At 43.6% G+C, this 21,391-nt stretch overlaps 2 protein-coding genes across 4 annotated transcripts; one reads left to right on the top strand and one right to left on the bottom strand.

Moving 5' to 3' along the window:
• LOC139339328 (angiopoietin-related protein 1-like) lies at positions 1-9,646 on the bottom strand. Its single transcript, XM_070974887.1, has 5 exons — positions 9,342-9,646; positions 4,856-5,694; positions 3,348-3,541; positions 1,956-2,226; positions 1-1,342 (listed from the first exon to the last, which is right to left on the bottom strand). Exons 2-5 carry the CDS (start codon positions 5,655-5,657, stop codon positions 1,155-1,157), a joined length of 1,455 nt encoding a protein of 484 aa, XP_070830988.1. The 5' UTR covers positions 5,658-5,694; positions 9,342-9,646; the 3' UTR covers positions 1-1,154.
• A 2,413-nt stretch (positions 9,647-12,059) lies between these two features.
• LOC139339327 (protein zyg-11 homolog) lies at positions 12,060-19,275 on the top strand. Of its 3 annotated transcripts, none has more exons than XM_070974884.1 (14): positions 12,060-12,211; positions 12,724-12,889; positions 13,233-14,032; positions 14,239-14,379; positions 15,189-15,365; positions 15,628-15,692; positions 15,957-16,056; positions 16,324-16,374; positions 16,828-16,989; positions 17,100-17,147; positions 17,526-17,726; positions 17,807-17,859; positions 18,343-18,440; positions 18,851-19,228. In XM_070974884.1, the coding sequence occupies exons 1-14, from the start codon at positions 12,209-12,211 to the stop codon at positions 18,991-18,993; spliced, it is 2,208 nt and encodes a 735-aa protein (XP_070830985.1). In that variant the 5' UTR covers positions 12,060-12,208; the 3' UTR covers positions 18,994-19,228. The 3 variants fall into 3 exon arrangements, with proteins under 3 accessions (XP_070830985.1, XP_070830986.1, XP_070830987.1); XM_070974886.1 differs by lacking the exon at positions 12,060-12,211 and adding an exon at positions 12,317-12,338; XM_070974885.1 differs by lacking the exon at positions 17,100-17,147 and having other exon boundaries at positions 18,851-19,275.
• The last annotated feature ends 2,116 nt before the right edge of the window (positions 19,276-21,391 follow it).

Raw genomic sequence — 21,391 nt, 5'->3', positions numbered from 1 at the left:
CTCCTCTCCTTTTCTTTCTCCATCCTGTCTCGCTTTCAGCAATGTGTTTCTCGTTGTCTGTCTCATCGCCTATAACTCTCAACGCGCTTGGTCGGCATATTTTTTTGCTCAAAAACCGCTAGAAAAAAAAAAAAAATGTAATTCCATCTTTTTCCTCCCAACAATGCTTATTTTTCCCAAAGTCATACTGAAATTTAATCAACAGCCAAATGAGAAAAACATATAACAGCATTTTCCATACGTGCAAGCACACTTAGTGAATGATTGTCATATACACAGAGGAGGAAATTAGTTCTATTTTCTGTCGGATCATTTACTGCTCCCTCAGGACACCTGGCCCTTTCCACTGTTATGATAACTTAATTGTACACATAAATTATGGTTTCTGATCATCTGCACTTGGACAAAGTAGTTTAACATACAGTATAATGGTAATTTTAAGTGTTGGGAGAAATAGTAAAATCAGTACTGTTTTTGAGTAATCAAATGTACATAGAACATGTATTTCACATGTATCTCCTTCGGGTGTTGGACTTCAGACCAGACTCTAAATAAATCTATACAGGCCTTAACAAAATGTGTTTTCCAGCTCCCAGCAAATCAAGCACAAGTTAAATACCATGTATGAATGTTTCCCCCCCCACACGTTTATCTTGGCGAGGTAGGAAGAGCTGCATTTAGACCCTGTGACAGTCAAGCTTATGAATGAAATCAAAACCAATGAAGTCCTGTTTGGATGTGCCGCCACCTCTCCACAGGGTGACCTAGTAATGAGGAAAACACTGTGGTCTCTTAATCAGAAAGGCAGCTTGCATTATTTAGCTGAAAAATTTTGGCAGTGATTCTTAATTTCCCTTCACCACCATACGTATGTGGTGGTTAAAGGAGCTGTATGGCTTACTATAAATAGTCATGTCCCCTAAATCCCTCTATGTGTTCATCTATTAGGATACAAAAAGAGCAATGTTCACGCCAAGTCCATGTCTGTTACAGGGGGCAGTTCAAGTCACGACCGGTGGCTGGTAATCTCCATTTGTTTAGTTCTTAGGATCAACCAGTTGCTGATGACGTGTACAGTCACAATTTAGAATGAGGTTCAAGTTTGTCCCGGCCTCCATAGTCGCCCCTGGACCAGCCTGGCTTACAGTATCTCTTCAGTCTATGGGCCTGATCAGCATACGGACAGACTTCATAGAGTAGAAGCCTCCACCATAGTCAGCCCAGAAGATCCCATCTTGGAATTTGCTGCGGTAAACACCTCCGGTGTACCAGACACCGTTGAGATTGGTTTGGCCGCAAGCGTTGTACCACCAGCCTCCTTTATGGAAATGGGCACAATTACCTGTTGTGGGGAAGCAGGAGGGGAGGTGATTAGCTCTCTGATGAAGTGTTTTTCACAGACAGAATGATTCAAAGGAACACATTTGATGTTTTCTTTAGAAAACATGAATATGTTGACAGAATCTCTTAAGAAAACTGTTACTTTCCGTTTTGTAGTCAACACCTCTGCCATCTCTCACTTGTGCTGAGCGGGCAACAATTTGTGTGACGAGGTGTCATGCTACATTTATATTTCCAAATGTTCATGCCCCTTGCCCCTTACATTATATAAACTAATAAAACCAGAATGCCAGTTGACAAAGTTGCATACATTTTGGAGAAAGTGGTCAATAGCTAATTTTCAGAGTGTTTGCTAATGAAAAGATATTTGCGGGCTTAGGAACACTGATATGTCCCCAGCAATGAATGGATTATCTTTTCTCTATGGGATGCAAGTGAATTGCTACATGAGGCATTATGGGTTTACAGGTGACATAGGACTGATCTGCAATCCACCAGTTTGAGAAATGAAACTTGAAAGCTAAATATCAAGTAGAAGGTCACAATATAAAAACGGCTTGAATTTCTAAATAATAATATCTACAACAGCACAAAGGGACTCCGTGTTCATCTACCTGAGAAGGCATCCTTGTCTCGATCAAGAGTAGTGAACTGTTTGCCGTTGTGACTGGTTAGGGAGTCCCCGGCGTTGCCCTGGTATGTGCCCAGCCGCAGGCGGTAACCCTCGCTCTCAGGCTCCAGATGGAAGCTGCTGTACTGAGCGTAGACCTTCTTGCCCATCCAGTCTTCCAGTTCCACCAGCAGCTTGTAGTCCCCCTGCCTCCCCAGGTTGTAGATGCCTTCCAGACCGAGCCAGTATTCCCCATCTATATTGCCAAAGCCACTCTGTATAAGGAAAATTAAAAGGAAAGTTACAGAAGAATTACAGAAAATAATGTGCGTTGTTTTTAATGTGGTAGCCCGAGGAGTTTAGAAACATGAGAATTGTTTAGGAACATAAAACCTTCTCCTGGATGATGCTGTGGGATTGTATCAGAACAAATGAGGTTTTTTTTGGGTTTTTTTTGCTGACATTTTGGTCATGGTTCTGTAGCGAAGACAAACAACAAAACTTCAAAAGAAAAAAAAAACACGGTGTCAAAAGAATGGCAGACTGTTTTTGAAATCCGTAAGAAGGCCATGTTGTAGAGTTTATGTGGGAAAATAAGCATCCATCTTCAGAGAGCTGGTTTATTACTCAAACCCCATAGATCTCTTGGATCACGGCAAATGGCGAGACTGGCCTGGATGCTTGTGTTGAATAACCGCAAGCAATCTACATCTGGCCACGTGCCTCCAGAACACTCGACTTGGTAGAGGAGGTTGAGGTTTGTGACTGGATTAGCTGGGTGAGCCAGCAGATGATGAATGATGTAGGATTTCATTCCGTGGCCTCCTCTCTGGTGCGGTGTGTGTGTACATGCGGCGGCTTTGTGGGAGAGCGCAGAGGCAAATCAATGTTGAAGAGAGCAATTTAGCTTCCAGTTACACATGCACAAGCCTGGCCGGGCTGAGTGGAACACTGGATCGTCGTGGCTGCCAGCAGCGATATACTCCATCTCATTCTCACAGAGCTTTGATGAGAGGGTCTGCATGGTGTGGTGTAGTAAGCCAACCAGCCATCCATCCAGGAAGGCACCATAGTAGCAGCGGTTTTGGAAAGAAATGCCTGCAGATTGAGCTGTGGAACATACCTTCTTAGTGGGCCATCTAATGTTTCATAATGGGAATCTCAAACCAAATGACCTTGGACAAATAGTGTTGCTGACAGGGCATTATATTACAGTAAGTGAAAACACAAGGATTCTGACCCAGGAAATAGTCCCAAAGACCCCAGATGGCTCCTCTAGATGGGTCATATAACGCCATCACTGTTGTCTCTGGATGAGCCAAATATTCTGGTTGGCTCGGGAGGAGAGAGAGAAAAATAAGACAGACAGGGCAGGGGGAACGTTTTTTGTCATCACCTTATAGTTATCCCAGTTCCTGAAGAAGTTAATGGACCCGTCTCTCCTGCTCTGGATCACAGTCCAGCCCCCGTTGTCAATATCCTGTTCACACCAAACCTGCACTGGCCTCTCTGCTTCATCTGGTCTGATCAGGTACATGCCACTGGTGCTGTGGCCGGCTTCCTGCGCCTCGAGACAGTCCCTGAATGGGCCTGAAGGAAAGAACAATAAGAGAGAGAGATAAATGATATAAATATCGTTTTTGGCAAACTGTGTTTGGAACATGTAAAGGGCATCTTCACCATCACCACTGGTTGTTCAATTACAGGCAACAGGTCAGAAATAGTGTGTAAATTAGCTTTAGCTAAGGCTAGCTGCCCTTCAGCTAGCCTAGCAATGGTGTGGTGACTGCTGCTTGGTTTTTACCACTGTTTTATAGTTACTAAAGCTATTTAATTTTTTTTCTTGTATCTTAACTTGATTTTGACCATGTTGCTGTTTTGGCCTCGTCAGACATTTGTAGCTACTTTAAGCCCCAGAGCACTGAGACAACAACATGAGGGCCATGTGTTGACATAATGAGGGACACTGAAGTCACTGTCTGACAGAGGATTAAATAAGTAGGAAAACCCAGTAAACATGACCAAAATCACACCAGCAGACAGAGTAATAGAGACCACATTTATCAAGGGCCACAAAGATAAACTTGTTTACTCGGTACTCCCAAAAGAGGAGAATGGGCAAATTAGGTCATTGTAATAAGAAGTTAAAAGTTAAAGTTAAAAAACCAAACAGACCTTGTTAACTCACTGTATGTGACAACATCTGCCTTTTTTCAAGGTAGTTCAACATTCTTATTACAAGTTTTTTAATTAATAACATGTGTAGTGGCGAGTTTATTGAAAGGGCGAGAAACCCACTCCCAGCTAATAATAATAGTAAAAGGTGTAGTCCATTCACTTCATGAAGCATACCAGAAATGTCTCTAGTTCGTGGTTTGCAGGAGCCATCATGCCAGCCTGGGTTTTGCCTATGTCTAACATTCAATGGAACAGTTTTGTCAAGGATCATTTTCATACACAGCTGCACTGAAATCCTACGCACTTTATTATTCTTGGGTGAGCGCAATCTAAATGTGTCAGGAATTTCTGTTGATGAGCAAAATCGCACTGGTTAGGTCTTTTTTTTCTTTTCTTTTTTTTGCTTTACTTTAAGTCCCCTGCCTCAATCGAGACGTTACAACATTTTTATTTCCATCCTGGTTTGTGTTCTTTCTGTCGAGAGGGGGAGCAGAGTTCCAGCTGAATTTGTAAATCTTTAACCTTTGAAAATAAGGCCACTGGCCCACCTGCAGCTGTAATCAAAGTCAGTGATTATTGTGTTGTTATTGTTGGCCTGCAAAGTCGTGACTGCCATAAAGTTTACTCTGACTGCTTTGGATTTCCATGAGTGTATCAATGCATAAATGAATGGAAATGAATGAAGGATAGGAATGTATGGACGGGTTCATTCTTCCACTCGCTCACCTTCAGCACTGAAGTTTCTGTGTGGAGGTTTCTGAACTTCTAGGGTGCCACTTGTGGGTGATGGCCCAGAGCGAGAGCCCCTTTCTCGGGCAAACCCTCGGGTGTTGTCCCTTTGGATCTCATTGGTAAAACGTGGCACATTAACAGGAATGTTCTCAGGCACCACCTGCACAAGTGGAGGTCCCATGGGCGGCTGCTCATGCCTTCGGCTATAAACCTGCATACAACGCTCCTCCAGCGTCCCAATCAGCACTGACTGGTTGTTCACTACTGCAGACAGGGCTGCGTATTTGGTCTCCAGTTCCCTGTACCGGGAGGCCAAGCGCAGGGATTCGGTGGTGGCGTTGAGGATGCGTGTCTCCAGCTGTGCTAGCTCCAGAGAGTTGTCCCTTTTCCTGATGATCTCGTGCAGCAGCTGCATGTAGAGCTGGGTCACTCTGGAGTTCATGTTCCTGCTCTCTTTCCTCAACAGCTTCATTTCATTCACCAAGTTGCCATCAACATCCACCACCAGCTTCAAAGTCTCCATCTCCCGACGCTGCTTTGACAGAAGGTCTCGTACCGCAGCCACATCCAGGCGTGTCACTCGGTCCTTGTCGGTTGAATAACCACGGGCAGCACAGATGGGTCCTGTGATCTTTTGCTCAGGGACCAGGAACGTGTAGGAGCACTTCTTGCTTTCTCCATTGGTCTCTGGAGCTCTTCGTATCCGGGAGAAGATGGGGTTCTTGGTGAGGGCTAGGCTGTTGCTCCAGAAGGACAGACCCAAAAGAATAAACAGACTCCATGTTCCAGGTCCCATGGTTCCTCCTCTTGTTATCACCAAAAAAGCTACAGATCTAGAAAAAGGAATGAGAAGTGTGGAACATTTTACTTAAGGATCAGGTTGGTGTTCACACTTATTTTCAATAAATCCTATAAAAAAGACCAAAACCAAGAATATATTAGTCTGTCTCTCATTACTTTCCATATTCCAGGATTCAGCCCCAAGTTTATGGGTTCATAATAAATACGTGAATCTTTAATATGACTCATTTAATCTTTAGCCATGCTTGGGGCAAAGACTGCAATGTTGCTCAAATCATTCTACCACTTTGGCCCAGAATGGATGGATTGCCATGAAATTTTCATATTGCACCATCATCAGATCAAAATCTTAATTTGTCCAATATTTTGGTTTATATCTAAATACTTGTCAACCAATGATATTCAGCCTCAGCTTTACTTTGTGTTAGTTGGCAAATGTGAACATGGCAAACATTATACCTGCTAAACATCAGCAAGCTATCGTGCTAACAATGGCCACATTAACATGCTGATCGTATTTAGCTCAAAGCACCCCTGTCCACAAAGTCCAGCCTCACAGAGCTGCTTGCATCACTGTAGTCCTAAAAACAAAATCCCATTCATTTCCTAAAGTAGCTGGAGATTATGGTTTTTAATCAAATATTAGACAAAAAGAAGTAAATTGTGCATTTGTTGGGGACTATTTTCAGCCACAGATTAACATTCAGTATTGACCCCCCAAGAGCAGAATTTAATCAAAATAAAATACAGCACCCATGTTCATCATAACAAAAGAAGATGTCACACAGTGCAGTGTTGATGCTTAAGGTTGGGTTTTTAGTTGCTGACAGCAGTGGGGATGTACTGTTTGGCACAGAGGATTATACCAAGGGTACACAGATGATAGTTGTTGGTTATGGTCTTTTCATTAGCTTTTTTGACAATCAGAAAAATACTGAATGTCACCAGATTTCTATTCTTTAATTTGATCCAAGTATTAGCAAAGACATTTCTTTTTTATTACCACTCCTTTTGCACTTTTGGTTTAATTTCCTACCAGATGTTTTCTTTTCTCCTCTAATCCAATATAACCACTGTGCATGCAAGGAGTCCCTGTTGGCTTGATACAGGAACAAGCCTCCAGTCAGGACTCAACACAAGAGTCTTGCTTAATTATGAAATAAGTGGTCATTAAAATGTAAAGTGAAAACTAGCAGACTGTGGAAAAGACACAGCTGGTTTCACACATTCAGTGCCGCAGACAGTCCTGCCCTTGGCAAGATGGGCCTTCTGGTGCTCTTGTGGTGAAGAGCAGTGCCACCCACCCACCACAAATCTGTTATCTTAGCTCATATTTTCAATACATTCTCTCACTGGTTCTCTTTCATTATGGCCCTCACCACCTCTGGATCAGGTGTCTGGGTGTGTGCTGAGATCTGTTTTTCATATTTCTGTAGATCTCTCGGCTCAGACCTTCCACAAAACTCCCCTATAACCTCTCGGTGTACCTGCCCAATTGGAGAATTACTATGTTAAAAATGCTTGGTAGAGAATGGAGTTTATGTGACCATGGACAGCCCTGAAAAATATAACTGGGATAGCATCCTCTGCCAGTCATGTAGAACTGTGCATATCAACAATGAGCAAAATGTCAAAAGTTAGCAGGTGGTTATCATTAGGCCTCATTGGCTCCTGTCAACTTCTGCCATTTGTGCCTGGCTGCTACAAGAAGATACATTTGAACCTGGTGATGAACAAAAGAAACTGATGTGTTTGAGGAGCAGCAGGGGCAGCAGGAATCCTATGAGTAATGTTTTCTGGAGTCTATTTTTGGAAGGGAAGCTTGCGTTTTGATCTTATTGGTTTTGACAGCACAACGAATGGAGCAGGGGTGGGTGACGTTCAGAAATGCATGCAAAGAGAAAGATCCCTCCTTCCATATTCAATGGCGAGGCTTGGATCTGCAAGTAAGAGTCAGTGGTGAGCCAACTTCAGGCTGATTTTGGCAGTCGGGCCAAATCCAACCAGAAGGCAGTCTGGTGGATATGACCAGAGAGGTTAAGTAATCTTCATCTAACACTTCTGACAAGCGCCACATCTCAGTGGAGCTCATCAAAACAAATTTGAAGGAAGATTCTAACAGATGCCAAAGAAGCAGAAATAAATGAGTCCAAGACAGAGACAGTAAGGGCTTTGAATCATTTCTGTGGTCTCCTCTTGATGTTTAGTTGCGCTGAAGAGTCCTGACCACAGTAATGGGACAGATCCCAGAGCATTACCTAAGCTCAAAGTGCTGCTGTAGCAGAATAGTAGTCTTTTATCAATGTCAAAGGAAAAAAAAACATGCAAAGGAAATATATCACATCAAGTGTTTGTGTTTTCATTAGGCACAATGACTTACTGACTGAAAGAAAGTGTCTGAGCCAACAATAATTAATGTTGGCTCGGACACTGATTTAAAGTTAAAAGTTCAGCAGCACGAGAAAATACCCCAAAGCCTCAATTTTAACATATGGAACAAGCTGAATTTTGTTTTGACAGATTCTAAACCATCTGAGGGCAAAGGAAAAGGCACTTTAAGGAAAATGGGTCATGCGTCAGAGCTCAGAAACACCTTGGCACTGTCAGTCAGTTATTATTATCCGGAGAGGATTTTTTCTCGTCTTTCCTTAATCACAGGTCATCCCCTTCAATAGCTCGCTCTCAGCAATTGGCCCGTCTGCACGTCTCCAACCCCACAATATGAATCTCACAGGCCCTGGCCTGACAGGAGTGACAGTGTTTACACAGAGGTTCCTCAGCCACGGCTGTGAATCTCATCGGCAGTTATTACCACCAGGTTTCTCTCTGACATTCACACCCCGCTGGCCTTCATCAAGTCAGCCTCAGCAGCCATGCTTTTTTGTTGACTTATTAAACAGGTATTTTCAACCTCTCCTCCCTCAGAGCCAAACCTGACCAGATCCAGCTACCTCATCTATATTAATGCAGTCCTTGCCACCAGACAGGTCAAACTTTGTGGTGGCTGGCTTTCCTCAGTCCAGAGGAACATGAGGACATTGCCAATCGGCCCACTCATTCTAAGTGGTGCCACTGAGCTCTAACTGTCTCCTGTAAGCCCCCCAATTAAAAGATTTTCTTTTACTGAAAACCCTCCAAAAGTTTATCCCTGGGAATACCACATTCCTGTATTTTCTCTCCAGCTTTATTTCAACATACAGCGTGTTCTGTATATATTATAAATCAGAACGTCAAAATTTTCCAGTCGATCTTTGTTGTGGCTTTTTCCCTCAGCCAGCAGATTTTTAGAGCTGTGCCAATTAACCCACAAGTTATTCTGATGGTGCCACTGATTAGGTCCGTCTGCTGAGGGGACGACACGATGCAGTTTTGTACATGCTCAATATGATCATGGGGTTTACACCAGATGTACGTATAGAATTTAAAAATACATTCAAATTGCTTCAAAATGCTCAAGTGGTTCATTTAATTTCACAGTTTTTTTACAGAACTCAGAGGACCCCAACCTAAATTCATCGTTCTATATTACCTTTACTTATTTATTCATAGTGAATACTGGGAAATTCTAAAGTTTCAACAGCTTCAAAATATTTTTCCAAAGCATAGCAAACACATAAATGTCATATCACTTTCAGAAATATCCTGATCTCAGGAGTGAAAAAAAAACAAAAAACCTTACCTGTGTCAGTTCAGATGGCGGGCCAGGAGGTGCAGGTAAGCCCAGCTTGGTGTCTCAGATGTGTTTCCTCTGCAGGTTCATGCTCTCCATTCTCTTCCACTCACTCTCAGTCTCCCTCTGTCTTTGCTCTCATTGAGAATGCAGGCCTGCATACAGCTATGGCATGAGCAAGCCCTGTCCGCTAGGAGAACAGTAGAGGGTGGTCCATGCACAGAAAGAGGGAGGCTGATGGTGTGACTTTCTCTGTAGTTTGAGCAGAGCCAATGCTTGGCCCTGCCTTCCTCCTCTGATGTCGTGTAAAGTTTGGGGAGAAAAGAAAGACTCCTCCTAATATAAGGTTTCACCACAAAGTGAAAAGCGAAGCGGTGAATCAGACTGGCACTGAGTCAGCAAGAGTAGCGAAGACACTCAAAATCCATCTGGATGTCGTCTTTTCATTCCTGCTTACAAGGTCACACTGTCTCCCACACACACTATTTGTCTCGTAGAAGCTGATGACACGCACATAAACTCTCTTTTTCTTTCTTACACACGCACATCTGTCAGTTTCATTCATATAACTACTATTTCTCATAGTCTACTTATGTTTCCCCACAAAGCTGGTTCCTATCAGCCATAATCTAATGACTGAGTGATCCTGGAGATCCAGTAGCTTTAGTGTATCAAATAGAGGGTCTGTTTTTAATATCATTTCTCTTGTGTTCCTCCGTATATGGGATGTGTGTGTCTCTTGCAGCAATACAAGAGCTATTGGCAGCTGTGTTTATTTGGTTATGAGGACAATATGCAGAGGGCTCTGCAGACAAAAAGAACGCCCCTCAGCTAAGTGTTTTGGAGAGGAGGAAGCACACGCTTTGATGCATGGGGATTCTCTGCGTGGGGAGAAATACTTCAGCATGTGGGAGGACAGATTTGCTTATGAGCAACTGAGACGGGACATTCATGAGGCAACAGTGTGTGCGCATGTGTGTGCTTGTGTGTGACCCGTACATGTACGAGAACATTGCACATATGTGTGATTAAGAGTGTCTTTGGTGGTCGGTTCTATATAATAGAAGCTGTCCAATTGAAATGAATTATATACAGAGGACCATGTGTTTCAACAGTTGTTGAAAGAAGCACAAAGAACACATTTTGTGCTAATTCATTCCATGCCTGGAAAATCCTTATGTGTATCTGCATCACATGTAACAAGACCTTCTCTAGAGTAGCGGTTCCCAATCTGGTCAGGCACACATGAGGAGTCCCCCCCCCCCCCCCCCCAAAAAAAAATAATATAAAAAATAAATAAATAAATAAATAAATAAATACATAAAATAAATACATAAATACATAAATAAATAAAAGAGGATGAAAATGATGATCCCTTTTCATTTCTGCCCCTGCCCATAGAAAGTCTGTTCATGTCACTGATGACAGAAAGTATGTAATTTGGGACATTTTTTGGTAGATTACCAAGAAAACCACTTTAACTTCTGCAAACACGGCCCTCATGGAGCCGTGCCCCGCTCTACACAGGAGACCCAGTCCTCTGTGGCCTCTGGGTCACTTTTGTCCTCATAAGACCTTTTGCAGGATTTGCAGGGATGCTCCTTTGTTTGTTTTCCAGTGAACTTGAGTTTTTCTCTTTTTTTTTTGCTGAGGGCTTTTGTCCGCTTGCTAACCCCCCAGATCTCTTTGGTATTTGAATGAGATCCCTGAACGACATGAGTGTCTTTGTGGACTTAATGATAGGAACAAACAAAAGGGACATTTGGAAACAGAGGATTTAGAGAGAATGTTGATTAGGGCCACAACTCACATGAAAATTAACAGCAATGAATATTCTTGACAAAAGACATGACATGATTATTGACATGATCTCTAAACATCACCCCCACTGATTCTACTCTCCTCCAGCTTTTCTTCCATGCGTTCCCTGTTCTTCTGCTGCCTGTTTCCTCAATGCCATATTGCCTGCAGTGGATATAAAAACTATTAATATTCCCATTCAAACTGTAGGATATCTTCCTCCCACACCACGACGTCTGTGTGTAAGAGAGAGAGAGAGAGAGGGAAAGAGATATGAAAGCGTGCATACATGCACAGACACACATTCATATATGTGTGATATGCACAAAGACATGTGTGTAATGTGCTAACGTGCATGTAACAGTGATGGCTAATGAAGGACTATTACAGCTGAGAAGTAACAAAAATACAAAAAATGCCTGTGTGGCACACAATAGCATAGTAACTCATCATTTTATGCCACATGGCAACCTAGAAACATTGTTCAACTGTTCTGGTGTCAAACCGTTATTGTTGGGTTTGCAATGCTCTTATTACCAAAAAGGGAAAATCATCATGCCACTGCTTGTCTTGCCAGTTCTGGGACCAGTGACATTATTTTTTTTCAGCTTGTCTCCACCCATTCTAGTTATCTCCGACCCATCAAAATGATTGTTTCATATAAAGGACATTTGTAGGAACAATTCGATTAACATGTTTTGGCTGTCCCTCTGGTGAAATGTTAAATCCAGCTCTCTCTGTGAGCCCCTCCTTGTGGCTAAACGACTTTATTACCACCTCCACCTTCACATTGGCCCATTAGCTTAATCATCAATAGAAGCTCAACAGAACTCTAGGATCTATGTTCTAGTCCATGAATAAACAAGCGAACATGCGTACCTTTAAAAACCCTCAGTGACGTCATGCGTGCTGACCAATCAGCAGCCGGGACAGTGGACGGGCCCAGCGTGTGATAGACGGTCAGCAGCGACGGCTGTCATCAAAACGGAAGAAGCCCTAACTTTTCTTGGATTTAAAAGGAACATTTGCGTTTCTGCTATTGTTTTTCTTTTCCTGTGACTCTTTGTCTTTCAAGCATGGTGAGTTTGACCCCGTCCCCCGAGTCCACGTGCTGCCGATGTTTTCTTTTGGTGAACTTTGCGTCAGTCAAAACGCTTCACCTGTGGGACTTAGTCCGCCGTGGTCCGCAGAGGCCGGCTGGATTAGGTGATTTAAACGGGCTTTGCTTGTGTGCTCGTGTGATAAAATTAGACTGGTGCAGCGTTAGAGATCTCGTGTCACTGTGGACCTGCTGAGCCCCTCAGGAAGACGCCTGTCAGGGTCTGAGAGTGTCAACTAAGAATAAACTAAGAACATATTCAGGATGTCATACCCTGTAGGCTACAGAATAATTATTATTTATTAAATAATTCTTTATTATTATAGAAATATTAACACCTCAAGTAGTTTCAACTTATATTACTTTTAATATATAATGTAGCGTTTTCTCCGCAATTTGCCTGAACTGAGCCTTTAAAATGACAATGCTTGCCTACATTATGATAATCACCCTGTGTTCTGACTCTTCTGATTACCTGTTGATGTGTTGCAGGATGCTGAGGGCCCCCCGGCCCTAAGCGACCTCTGCCTGGCCCAGGTGTGCTGCAGCCTGGACGCTCTGTGCAGCCAACGTGCAGACGGCTCCATGTGCCTCAGCTGGGCCCCACTCTTCCCACAGGAGATGGTTGACCAGTTACTGTGTAAGATGGCAACTAAAGGTAGGTACAGAAGATCATCAGTCACATCAATATCAGCAGCTGTGAGCCGCTGTGGTTACTTAGTGATCAGAATTTAAGAAAAAGGACAAATAACTCACACCGGGATAAATATGATTTACCTATGACCTTCAGTTCATACAGCACATAACTTGCTGTGGAAACAAAAGTTTATTATGATGTCAAAATATCATTATCCTTCACTTACCCTGTCATCATATGATTTATTAGTTTAGTGCACTATGCCAAGCTGAAATGAGGGGAAAAATCTATTCCATAAACATAAATGTCACCAAACTGATGCTACTTTTCCTACAGCAGCCCTCTGTTTGCTTCTCTCTACAAGGGATACTGAATGACACAACTATTGGGATTTTCCGAAACTGCAAAGAGCTCCGCCTGCGCCGGGCCTCCATCAGCTGCTGTCCAGTGTCTGCAGAAGCTTTTCTCCTGGCCCTCTGCCCTCACCGGCTCCAGGAACTAGATGCCTCCTGGGTCTCTGGGGGCCTCACGGTGGCTAACATTGTCTCAGGCCTGGCCTCCAGTCCGGAGTGCAGATCCAGCCTGCAGAGGCTGTCCCTCAATGGGCTACGTCTCGGCTGGGAGTCTCTGGAGGAGGATGGAGGGACCCGTGTTGGCTTCAGCTCCCTGCAAGGCTTGAGGATTCTCAACCTCGCCAACACAGACCTGACTGATGCAGTCCTTGTGGATGTCTGCTCTCTCCCTCAGCTGGAAACCCTGGATATCTCCTGCAGCGCCGTCTCAGAGCTTACCGCACTCCTTGATTGCAAGAACACCCTGAGGTCTTTGATCGCCCACCGGCTGCAGCAGCTGGACATGTCACCTGCCAGGCTGCTCTTTGTCCTCAGCCAGCTTCACGCTCTCAGGCATCTAGACTTTTCAGATGACCACATTACTGTGGAAGACAGTGATGAGAGAGATGGGGACGAGACAGTGCGGCAGCTTCTGGAGGGGAGTCCCCAGGTCCTCCCTTCCCTTGTCTCTCTAGATATCTCTGGACGGAAGAGAATCAGTGAAGCAGGGGTCAGAGCGTTTGTGGAGGCCAGGAGTGGACTGGTCTTCTTGGGCCTGCTAGCCACCGGTGCTAGCTCCTCTGATTTCCTGTCTTCACAGAGAAACCTAAAAGTAAGGACCTAGTGCAAGCGCCAGGTATGGAGTTGATGTCACGCTATGGCTTGTGTCAGGACACCAGAAAGTGTTATGGGCTGAGCTTGACTCTCACATAAGTTTCTCATTTGTCTTTGACTCAAGGCTTTGTTTGGCAGATCTGCTGATTATGCCCGCTGCATTTCCTGTCTGCCTGACGGTGCTGATCTGCTGTGTGTGTTCAGGTAACTGGAGAGGCTAATGAGAACCAGGTGTGCGAGGCCCTGAGAAGGTACAGAGACCGGGAGTGTTTCATATTAGAGGCCCTCGCCCATCTCTACAATCTAATCGCTGACACTGACAAACCACGACCAGACATTTTAAAGGTACAATGGTTAGTGTTGTGTTTGCTCCTTGTCTTACTTTTGTCATTTCAGCTGCCATTTCTATCCACTGTGATTACTCGGATCTGGAAGTGTCTGCAACATTTCAAAAACAATGTGCAGCGAGTAATGGTTTACAACAAATTAGCCGAGCCACTTTATTTCAAGGTAAAACTGAAGGTGAGCACCTTCCCTTCCAATGGGGGATTGTTGAAAACCTGTATGATTACAAGCACAGAAATTCACAATAACATGCATTCACAATAGATTATTATTCCCACAGCAAAGGAAAGCATTTCAAGTAGCTTTCAAAAAATGTTTGGAAATCTAATAAAGGGATGACATCATTGAATCTCAAAGTGCCTGTTACTCCTTCCCTCTGTAAGGAGCAGGTTTTTTGGAGCTCAGTTTGAACACACGGCTTTACAGCTGAGGTTAAATTGCTCTTCGACCTCACATTATAATCACTGGATTTAGAGGTGATCATATAGAAGAGGTAAAGTGGCAGTTTCTAGTGGATCCTCACAGATAAATAGTACAATGCAGCTCCAGAGCTGACTTATGAGTAATTTTAGGAGGTGGGAGGGTTACACACTAATAATATGTGGGTGATGCCTCGTCCCATCACTGGCCTCTACTGATGGAGTTTCAGTGAAGCAGCTGATTGGTAAAAAAAAACACCTACATGGTCGTTGCAGAGGAAGAGCATACGTCATTCCTCTCACCCCAGCCTTTTCTGGGCAGTTTAAACTCTGAACAATGGTGGCCTTCTTCTTCTGAAGCACATGTGATTATGACATGAACTCCTCTAGCTGGTGCTGCGTGGGATGCAGAGCCACCCCACCTCCCTGCACATCCACCTGGTGGCCACAACGTGTGTGCTCAGCCTGACCTCTCGGGACGTGGTGGAGGCCATGCCTGTCAGTCTGCTCAGCTCCACTGTCACCCAGCTGCTGTACACCATGAAGACCTTCCCCAGCCACCAGCAGGTCAGAGGACACGCTCGCTGTCTCCGATTACAGATCCGTGGTATCATGTAGTTTCACAACAGCAAAACGTGGCACAGGATGGTTTTCTTGCTACCAGCTGGCTTTCATCAGACTCTGAGCTCATATTTGGTGCATTTAGCTCCTATTCCGCCAGCTTCAGACAGTATTTAGTTACTTTATGATACCTCATACACACATAGACTCACATATTTTTTGACACCCATATGGTTCTTGAATTCATAAATTGTTTCCATCCCTCCAGGTGCAAAGGAACTGCCTGCTGGCGCTCTGCAGTGACTACATCCTTCAGGATGTCCCTTTTGACAAGTTGGTTTACTTTCTCTCAGTTCTGACGTTTGAGCCCAGGGCCATGCAGTAGCCAAGATAATCAGAGTAGCACTGTAAGGTTTTTCCAACAAATTGTGCTCCAGCTAAGATATATTTTCTCTTGAAATGTAACCGCCAAAAGAAATAGTTCCTCCAGATGTAAAAATGCAGAACTGAACTGAGCTTCCCAAGGCTTGTCTGTGCATCAGCGGTATATTTTTGTAATACTGTGTTCCTCACATCCACGCTGTGGTCATGGTTCAGGTATTTAGCCGCCACGCTGGTGATTAACTGCCTGAGCAGCCACGAGGATCCTACCCTTCAGAGGATGGCTGTGGCTGTCATCTCCATTCTGGTGGCCAAGGTCAAGACTCTGCTCACTTACTGTGCATTAGCGTGCCGCAGGAAAATAGTATGGCACCTGTTAGTCCCGCCTGTTAAGAGCCCCGCGCCTCAGTCACCTCCTGCACCTCTGTGACACCAGTTTCAGCTGCCAGCTTTATGCTTTCATTTAGTCCAGATAAGTGGGGCCAGTCCCCCCTGTGCGATAAAAGCTCTGTTTGTTCTAGTCTGACATTTAGAAAAATGGTTAGAATTGAAAGAAGCACTCATCTATTCGTTTCATTTGCAGCTGTCCACCAAGGAGATGGCTCTGCTCAGCAAGGACCTCTTTATTATGAAGGTACATTTAAGTTTGTAGAGTATTTAGGTCCCAGCTTACACAACGTCCCTGGTGTAGCACTAGATATGCATGAGTGTATTTCTAGTTCTCTCTCTCTCTCTCTTTCTCACCTGCTGTGTTTTCCATTACCTACCCACTGTGTGCACTCATTTACTCACTGTCACCCCATTGCTCCACACACCGGTCCATCTCAGTTTACTGTTACTCCATTATTCAATCTGCTCTCTTTCTCTCTGTGTGTATGCAATCAAGCTTCTCAGGACGCTTCAGTTATTTTCGCTTATTATGTGTCTGGTGCCACTTATTAAAATGTAAACAATTTAATCCAACAGTTGAATTGAGTACAGCCAAAGGATGTATCTGCACATGTGTTTCCAAAAACTGGTTTTCTCTTGTCGTTTTTGGCTGCCTTACACTCCGTCTCCTCGTCCCTCATCCCTCTCTGTCTCGCAGCAGCTGCTGGCTATTGTGCAGCAGAAAGCCATGGTTGGAGTGGTGGATGCTACTCTGAAGTTTGCCCTGAGTGCTCTGTGGAACCTGACAGATGAGATGCCCGCCGCTGCTCGCAATTTCATTGAGTGCCAGGGCCTGGAGCTGTACGAGGAGGTTCTGGAGGTAGAGGAGTGAAAACACACTGATGCTAACACAGAAATGAACCCACGCAGAGGGTCACATACACACAAGCATTTTTCCTCTCATGCTGTCCCCTTTTCTCTGTGTTGCAGTCCTATTACACTGAACCCTCCATTCAGCAGAAACTTCTTGGCCTCCTGGTGGGTTCAGTGTGTGTGTGTGTATGTGTGTGTGTGTGAGCTGTTATTAGTTCAGAATGTGTTATTTGATTGTACCACAGTACTGCATGTTTACAGCTGGTTTAAACTAAGAAGTGATTGCTGTGTTTACAGCTTATCCTCATTTTCTTTTTGCAACTGTTCCCACATCCAGGGCATCACGCTGTGACATCAGGCAGCATCTGAATGTGGGAGTTCTGTCAGATATTTCCATATTGCCCCCAAATGTTAGAATTAAAATTAAATCCATCTGTAGGCAGTCTGACATAAGACAATTTCTGCATCCCGTCTGGCTCTGACACCTTTCTCCCAACATTATTATTGCTGTCATCACTGCTATCATTTATGTCTGTGTTTCAGAACAACATAGCGGAGGTGGAGGAGTTGCAGGCCGACCTGCAGGAGGAGGACCTGCTGGAGCACATCCTCAGCCTGCTGCAGGACTCAGAGACGGAAGTGGGGGTCCGTTACTTTGCAGGAGGGATTTTGGCACAGCTCGCCTCCAGGCCAGAGGCGTGGACCCTGGGCGACGAGCTCCACAGCACCATACTGAAGCAGCTGGTGTGTGTTTGCGTCACATAGATTAACAGACAGTTAAATTCAACTCTGGCTCTTTTCAAAGTGTCTGTCTGTCTTTGCAGCATGCTTCCATAATGACGTGGACCCCACTGGAGAGAGAAATGGTCTCGTACAGGTGAGAGAACCACAAGCTGGACAAAACCCAAAGAAAGCTTTTAGAAGTAGAGTCATGTTTGGTGCATTTACTCATCCTGTCTGTTTGATTCAACATCAAATGGAAGCTACATGTTACATAACACTTTACTTGAATTATTTACCATCAATAAAGCATCCTCTCTTACATAACATTTTGCCCCTTTGATGCTGATTTCATGTATTTGATGTCTGCTTGGTTTGAAACACCATGTACATTTAACACAAATGTAATCAAATTCATTTATTCAGACATCATGAGTGGTAGATAAAACTCAGACAGTCGCAATAAAGCACTTAAAACTCTACTGAAAATCATTTTCGATGAGTGATAGCTCAGTTCAGTTCCCTGCATAGCAGAGAATTGACTGGTCTGGTAATTCAAGCATAAAGCCAACAAAGAAATTTCTCAGAATTACACTTTTTGTAAATCTCAGTGTACTGTCTTCTTGTTTCCACATTTCAGATCATTCCATCCATTTTGCCATCTGCTTCAGGCTTGTCAGCCTTCAGGAGTGCAGCTGTGGGCAGTCTGGGCCATACATCTGGTCTGCAGTCAAAACAGTAAGACATAAACTGACTACTGTCGGGAGCACACGGGCGGATTAATAGAGGTCAGCATATTTAGATCAATTTGTCAGAACGGAACTGTGTGTATTACAGTAATGCAACGACTAATGAGCTAAACTATTAGTTGATGAAAAGAATAAAAAAATGATCTTGATAATCAGAATTGCTAAAGTAATTTTTCATGCAAACATGGCAGAAAATGCTGTTTTGTCTCTCAAATATGATGATTCCCTGCTTCTAAAGACATCAGCTCAGTCTTTAAGAAGCTGATGGACCATATCTAATGTTTAATAGATCCATAAAGACTTCTCCAGGGTGTTAATATTCAGGTGGTGGTGGGCCTGCTCGCTGTAAACTTCTATTCCTCTCTCATGTTCTTATCACTTCTTCTATCCATCCTCTAGCTTCACATTACAGCAGCATGCTGGAGGAGGAGGGCGTGACTGAACTTCTGAAGGCTTTGGTTGCACATCCCAACACACACAGCGACATTAAAGGACTATCAGACAGCATCTTGCGAATGGTAGAGCAACAGCAGAGTCGCTAAGGGCCCTTCAGCAACCAGGCGGGGCCTCAAACTCTTGACAGTGAGCATAGAAATGGATTAGATGTATTGTTTTTGATCTGTGCCTGAAATGTTGTAGATGTGAGTACTGAAGTGCAGACAGTTCATGTCAATCCACTTGGAATTAAACTTCAATGGAATCAATTATGTGTTGTACATTTTATATAGAGAGTATGATCACTGTGAAAAGATATATATGTCACTCTACTTTTAAACTGTTGATGTAGTTTGAAATCCTTTGGAAAGTAAAGAACATGTGTTTACAGACAGTAGTGAATGTCCTGCTTAATATTTGCACCATTCTGAGGTGCAGTTTGAAAATCTTTGACCTTGATAAAGTGCTCCAAAGAAAGTGTGTTGTATATCATGCATAGAACCAAAACCTGCCACTAGAGGGTGCTTTGGTACTGTGGCTCCAGGACTGAGTGTAAAATATGCAGTCATTAGAGGTTCAGATTCAAGATCATACATCATAAATGGCAAAAATACCAAAGCAGCCTGAATCTGCTTTGTTTATCTGTTTGTACAGGGGGCCTCATTATAAAGCAGTCATGTTCTAAAATAAGTTATCTCTCCTCACCCTCTCTCTCTCTCTCTCCTCCCCTGATATCCGAGATGCTGAATTCATTATATTTTATGTAACACAGCTGGAAGATAGAACTGCTCGTAGGCATCTACAGAGTCTATTCTCAGTTGGTCTATTAATAATTCCTTTTAAAAAGTGGATTAAAAAGGTCATGAATATTTGAGCTGCACCACCATGTTCAACTTTTAAGTGTCACGTCCCCTTGATTCACATTTTTAAATCCCCCAAAGGAATTCAAAGGGATCTACGAAATACGTTGTGGCTTGGCGTGCTTGTGATTCAGCCAGGTTAGTCATCTCCTTACCAGTGCTAGGCTGTTAGAAAAGAGCTAAGTCACCTGATCCAGGGTCAACATTTAACAACCGCTTCAACCCCGAAGTATTAATCACGCAGTGGCAGCCCTGTGGGATCAAAGGTCAAGTCCTTATAGTGAACACTGTGATGCTCCCATAAGAAGTTGAAGGCAAGAGAAGTGTGGGAAAATGCCACTGCTCTCCAGGGGCTGCAGGCCACTCTGTAGCATGTGTGCTGACTGTGCACGTGTGTTGGATGCGTATGTGGAAAACATGGCATGTAAGGAGGTCAGATGAACAGAAGACCTACAAGGAAGGGAGGCGGGCAGGCAGATCGCTGTGTGTGTTAATCAGGCCTTAAGTTTCTGTCTCAAGTTCAAAGAGCTTATCAATATTCAAGGGACACATGAGACAGAGAAAGACGGAAGAGGAAGGACAAAGAGACAAGAGACGGAAAGAGCAGTTCAGCGTTCAGGGAAATGCTCATGGTAGGTTATTCGAGTCAGAATAGATGATTTTCTTCACTAAATTTGAGGCTTAGCTTTTCCTAAAGAGAGCCTGGCTCTGTGGAGAGGTAAGAAAATTTGCCTGCCAGCACCTCTAAAGCTCACTAACGAACATGTTTAACCTCTACAAAAATCAAAAGAAAATCACATTTTGGGAGGTTATCTATCAGACTATGTCTGCCAGGAGCAGTGACTTCCTGGAGTCTCTGCTGGTCTCTAGCAAATGCTGTGTCTTGCTCATAACCCCACTGAAAAACAAGAGGCTGACATTTGTACTTTTGTACCACTTATATTTGTATGTCTGTGTATGTATGTATGTAGGTGGAGCCAGCAGCCTGTTAGCTTATCCTAAAGACTGTGAGCAAGGGGGAAACAGATAGTCTGTCTGTCCAAAGTTAGCAAACTCCACCTACCAGCACCTCTCAAGCACATTAATCCACACATTACTTCCTGTATGTTTCATTTCATACAAAACCCAAAGGTTTAAAAACGTCAAGTTGTGGAGAGCTAAGAAATGTTTTTGAAGACAAGATATAATGTGTGAATTAATGAGCTTTAGAGCTGCTGGTGGTTGCGTTTTTAACCCTCGGGTGGAGCCCTGTGTTTCCTGTCTTTATGCTAAGCTTATCATCTGATTAGCTTTATATTTACTGTACAGACATGAGAGTGGTCTCAATCTCCTCATCCATCTAGAAAGCAAATAAGCATATTATCCAAAATGACAAACTATTCCATTAAGAGAACATAAATAGAGCACATAGAAACTGAGACGTCTGTAGGGAAACTGACAGGTGCAAAAATAGCACTTATGGCCCAAAATATCTTTTAGACAAGACAAATAAAGCATGGAGGGATAAAAGGAGATGAGAGGAACAGAGTTAGTCAAAGGAAATTGAAGACCCCGTCATGCTCCAGGACCATTTGTGCAAAAATACGACTGACCAATTTACAGATTCCCAGCCTCAGTTTAGAATATGATTGTGCTGCTTTTGACT

Source organism: Chaetodon trifascialis, chromosome 11 (assembly GCF_039877785.1).
Source record: "Chaetodon trifascialis isolate fChaTrf1 chromosome 11, fChaTrf1.hap1, whole genome shotgun sequence".
Taxonomy (NCBI): Eukaryota; Metazoa; Chordata; class Actinopteri; order Chaetodontiformes; family Chaetodontidae; genus Chaetodon; species Chaetodon trifascialis.
Note: the sequence above shows the minus strand (reverse complement) of the source record. Positions and strands in the feature narration are given on the sequence as shown.

Excerpts from the sequence above, each read along its gene's own strand:
- LOC139339327 (XM_070974884.1), top strand. Across the intron at positions 14,033-14,238 it reads CTTCACAGAGAAACCTAAAA|GTAACTGGAGAGGCTAATGA; the intron begins GTAAGGACCTAG and ends GTGTGTGTTCAG. Across the intron at positions 17,860-18,342 it reads AGAGAAATGGTCTCGTACAG|ATCATTCCATCCATTTTGCC; the intron begins GTGAGAGAACCA and ends TCCACATTTCAG.
- LOC139339328 (XM_070974887.1), bottom strand. The coding sequence starts at position 5,657 with ATGGGACCTGGAACATGGAGTCTGTTTATTCTTTTGGGTCTGTCCTTC. Across the intron at positions 2,227-3,347 it reads GGAACTGGGATAACTATAAG|AGTGGCTTTGGCAATATAGA; the intron begins GTGATGACAAAA and ends TTCCTTATACAG. Across the intron at positions 1,343-1,955 it reads AGACAAGGATGCCTTCTCAG|GTAATTGTGCCCATTTCCAT; the intron begins GTAGATGAACAC and ends TCCCCACAACAG.